At 36.6% G+C, this 5,312-nt stretch overlaps 1 protein-coding gene across 1 annotated transcript; it reads left to right on the plus strand.

Annotated features, from left to right (window-relative positions):
* Positions 1 to 283: 283 nt before the first annotated feature.
* Positions 284 to 2,783, plus strand: LOC117336122 (protein FAM124A-like). Its single transcript, XM_033896501.1, has one exon. It carries the CDS (start codon positions 716 to 718, stop codon positions 1,874 to 1,876), a length of 1,161 nt encoding a protein of 386 aa, XP_033752392.1. The 5' UTR covers positions 284 to 715; the 3' UTR covers positions 1,877 to 2,783.
* Positions 2,784 to 5,312: the final 2,529 nt, after the last annotated feature.

A 5,312-nucleotide genomic window follows, 5' to 3' on the forward strand; every position in this document is an offset into this window, starting at 1 on the left:
GGTGGTTTATAAACATTTTAAATGTCCTTTCCACATCGTAAGCCACACAAAAGGAAAAGTGAATTGGTTTTTAAACGGTATGGGGAAGGCAATGTGAGAGACAGGCCTACCGCTGTAGGTATATATTCATTAGACTACAGCTCGGAGTGTGTAATTGTTGGATATACTCCCGCCCCTCAGCCAATCAAATGACAATACCAATCGGGTCGCTAAAGGTCAATGGAATGTACTCATGCGATGAGAATAGGTTTGTCTGAGCACTATAATAACTGAACACATGGTTAACTGGTAAAGTTATCAGAGAACGGGTAACGGTACATCGGGGTGGAGGGACACTGTACAGCGAATTCCACTGATATCAACGACGGCCACTGACAGCAGGCATTCCCTATTATCCACCACGAAGGGGATTATCAATGCGGATTAATTACGTTCCTTTCTGGATTTAATATAAACATATATTGATTAGCTGCTGAGTTGTATCACGTATGAAGTTACTGGTTACGCTCGTATGCATTTTACACTACGCATCATAAGCACTGTGTAAACTATACTGGGCTAATGCTTCAAGAATTCCTGTATCAGGTTTATATAAACTGTCGCTTACAATTCAGTGAATGTGTAAGGAGATGCTCTACAATGTGACATTGGTATAACTGCATGTGTTTTGTTGATGGGACGTGTTTGAAAGAAGGTCGTTGTGGTATTACAGATCATGGAAACTGACTATCATAAAAACCCTTATAAATGTAGATTAAATATATCTGTGCCATGTGGAAAGGAAAAACGATTTCAGAAAATCATATCTCCGTTAATGAAATGGATTGATCCATCTTTCCAAATGCTACAAATTGTGGATGACAATGGATCTGAGTGGAAGAATCAGAGAAATGAAAATGCGATCTGTCCGTCACCATGCGAGGAAAATATTGCATTGGTTCCCGCTATAACCATCATGCTGTTTCTGTACGAGCATGGTACAATGTCGGCAGCAAACGTACAGAAGTGTCTGAAGACGAAACCTTGGAAGTTCCACCACAAGGTGGAGCTGCACAGCAAATGGACACCGGAAAGGGCTGTAGCAGCTCAGGAATTTTACGAACTTGCGGACGACATGCCTTTATGGTCAGTATGTCCAGTGCATTGTGGAAATGAACATTTCCGCATATTATTACACGTCCAGAATTTCCAGAAGATGATGGAGTTCTACAGGTGTGTCACGGATATGGAGATAGAAAGTAGTAAGCCAGGATTCTGTATATTTCAGCTGTATACACAACCCGGGTTAGACATTCAGCTTGCCCTAAAACAGTCCAAAAACATCAGACCATACCCCGTGCATAATGCTTGCCTTACGTTCCAAGTAAAACATATTGACCCAATCAAGACATTTCTGGACTGTGATGTTATAGAGACGAGAGACAGAACTTTCCTGGTACAGGATCCGGATGGAAATTACGTGATTCTACAAGAACAACTCAGTAGTGGTGTTACAACGGATTATGAATCACGTGATCTATTCCAAAGTCGTGACACACACTCAGGATCTAAGTTCGATTCCAATGGATATTCAAAAACTTTAAGGAGTTCTTCGGATAGCCAGGATTCGGGAAGGTGTTCTGATAGTGATATATGGTCTAGTGAAGTCGAACAAATCAAAAGCAACAACAAGAACGGTAATAAAATTCCATTTAATCCTGTTAAAAGGTGTTCGCCGCCTGGACATCTCAGTGGCGACGAAAGTAGATATTACAATGGCTATGAAGTACCCGACAAGTATCGCCAGTGGGAGGGACAAAGTCAATTAACTTTCGACACAGTCAAGAGAAATAATAGTGAATCTATGCGACGAGTGGAGGCTCCCGTTTTCATATAAAACTGAACAATTACACCTGTCTATGACAGAACCCCCATGACGGGTTCAAAGATTACCTATAAAAACAGAAATCTATCCTTATACATTTGTGGTATTCATATGTGGCGTCTATTTATGGAGATTTTCTTTGGAGATTTTTAGGATTATACCTCTCTGTGTGAAGGATATGATCGAGATAGGTAAATTTTCGTTCACGGGGACATATAACTCAACCTCGTCTTTTACTTATGACAAGGTAACTGTGACATTAATATCTTCATCGCGGTATGATAAAGAACACCTTGTTAAGAGATGTGAGGTGAAACATGAGCAACTGTCTTTTATTGTTCATCTATATTATTCTAAAACCTAACTCTTCATGTTAGCGTACAAAACCTCATTTAAAACCTAAATCCAACTTTCATAAAAAATATACCCGTATCATGTTTACACAGGGAATATTTTCACACAAATCGGAATAGGTAGAGGAACTAAAGTCGACTTTCTCGTTACAGGACATGTCTGTAGATATGACTGTCACACTGAGCCCTTGTCATCTCTTATTCTTCTATCCAACGATATGAACAATAGATCGACTCCAGATTGTTTCCCGTCCCCATATGGGGTCTATAGGAATTCTGCCAGGTAACTGCTTGTCTGTCTGTGTTTTAAACACCCTGGAGAGTGCATGAAAAGTACAAAGATTTGTCGGAAACTCCTCCCTAATCATAGAGTATAGCGGGAGTTTGAATGATGGCAGCTTGGGAAAGGTTTTAATTGAATAGTGTGCAATATATCAAATCCCGTTGTAAATTTATACCTCAGCTGCTATTTTAAAGAAAACGGAGTATACACCGTGTGTATCTTATGCTTCGGTTTAGTAGGCACATGGGAACCAACATTTTGCACTTGTATACATTTAGATTGTTCTATTGATAATATGTACAACAAAAACATCCCCTTCTCAGGCGATCATCCACTGAGACGTGTGAAAGAGTTCAAAACGCTTTCCCGTTTAAAACAGATTTTTTTCTGACGCACCAGCATTAATTGGAAAATAATAATCCAAGGTATAGTGTGTGTTTAATACTAACTTGCGATCGTGGTGCATGGTAGCGCTGAGTATCACTTTAATGAAGTAGAAAGCATTCTGTTTACCATGCCCATTCATTAATACACAGGTTGATTACAAGCTAAGAAAAGTATTTACTAATACACTCTATTTACTGATAAGAGTAAAGATAACTACTAATGGATTGGAAGGCATTACTTGGTAAGAGTTTTTAGCGTGTTTGTAGGGGAAAAAATTCGGTCTCAACTCCTTCATGTCGCATAGAATGACAAATATCACAAACAAAATCAACAAGTTTTTATTAAGAGGGTAATTTAGATTAAATATTGACCTCTGTGAGCCCTAACATTCCTATGCAATTTACTTACATAATAGAATGTGGTGTTGGGTATCTCCGTATACAATATTAACATTAATTTTATGATGTACTAAAAAATCATTTATATAAGTCAGTTCTTGCAGAAGCCTAATGGTAAAATATCACGACTTTTTAAAGTAAATTGGCTATATATTACAGTCGGTTCTGTATGACGTCAAATCGTTATATAGTTGGTTCTGTATGAAGCTGAGTGGTTAAATGTTACAGTCGTTTGTGTGAATGGTTAAATGTTACAGTCGTTTGTGTGAATGGTTAAATGTTACAGTCGTTTGTGTGAATGGTTAAATGTTACAGTCGTTTGTGTGAATGGTTAAATGTTACAGTCGTTTGTGTGAATGGTTTACTGTTACAGTCGGTTGTGTAAATGGTTAAATGTTACAGTCGTTTGTGTGAATGGTTAAATGTTACAGTCGTTTGTGTGAATGGTTTACTGTTACAGTCGTTTGTGTGAATGGTTAAATGTTACAGTCGTTTGTGTGAATGGTTAAATGTTACAGTCGTTTGTGTGAATGGTTAAATGTTACAGTCGTTTGTGTGAATGGTTTACTGTTACAGTCGTTTGTGTGAATGGTTAAATGTTACAGTCGTTTGTGTATGAAGTCGAGTGTTTAAACGTTCCAGTCGGTTCTGTATGAAGCTGAATGGTTAAATATCATGGTATGTTGTGTGAGGTTGAACGGTTTAAATGTTGAAGTCGATTATGTGCGAAATTGAAAGGCTAAATATAACAGTTGTTTTTTGTGTAATGTCGAATGGTTTAATTCTATGTGATGTCGAATGATTAAATTCTGTGTGATGTCGAATGGTTAAATTCTGTGTGATGTCGAATGGTTAAATTCTGTATGAAGTGGTTACATATAACCATCTTTTTTAAGAAGTCGAGTGGTTAATTATTATAGATATTTTAGTTGGTTTTGTATTGCTATATGGTGTTTAACTAGTCATCATTCCGATAAACATATTGACACAGGTCATATAAATATCATTCATTATATTGAATCATCAATGTAAGATACCGGCAGCTAACACTTTAAAACTCCTAGTGATATTTACCTATTTATCACCTGGTGTACCGTTGTGTGTGTGGTTCATATCATGATTAATGGTAATGGCATCTGTTATGATAAGTAACCTTATCTACAATGACAATGGAAATACGTCAATGATATGTCACAATAATAATATGTTAATGATATTTTAATGGAAAGTACAATTCCTAATATATCTATTGTTTAATGTGCCAAATTTAGTCAAGGAACTTAATATTAAATTAACAAATGGAATAATGTTATTTTGTTTTTGTTGTTTTCTATTATGTGAATTAAATGCATTATCTACTATATTTCAAAGAGGTATTTTGCAATTATTAACATTTGGATGGTGGCTGGAAATTTATAATTTGCTCTTAGTGAAAAAATGCCTCTTGAAATTAATCGATGTCGTATCGGGAATCCGTCCTTAAATGACCTTAGCTGTTAATAGGACGTTAAACTAAATAAACCAAACCAAGTATCGGGAATTACACTCGCTATTTAATGCGGCTGTCGTAAATATTCGGTTAATGGGTTTGCTCTTATGATGGAATGATCTCCAGGATACATCATAAGTGATATAGATATCTTGGTACTTAAGATAGAAATGGCGAGGATATCTTCGTGTCTAGTTATTCATTTAAGAAAATAACAGTACGATCGCTGTCATATATCTCGTTATTTATCTGATCACAGTGAAAGAAGGACATTGAGTTAGGTATGCGATTCTATACATATTTAAAATAGTACCATGCTTTTTTTCCGGAGCACATTGTATTGTTCTCACTGTAGGTTTTCAATAGTCTCCATGTATTTTGTTTAGAATTTGCCCCCATCTAATCAATTTTGAATATGAACTGTGGTTTGGTTATTATGTCGGTATTCTTTGTTGTTTTATTTTGTGATCCCCTGTCACTCAACCTCTACTGCTTTCCAAGAAGGCCAATACCTCGGGGTTAATTTTAATGAACTCAT

This window comes from Pecten maximus, chromosome 10 (assembly GCF_902652985.1).
Source record: "Pecten maximus chromosome 10, xPecMax1.1, whole genome shotgun sequence".
Classification (NCBI taxonomy): domain Eukaryota; kingdom Metazoa; phylum Mollusca; class Bivalvia; order Pectinida; family Pectinidae; genus Pecten; species Pecten maximus.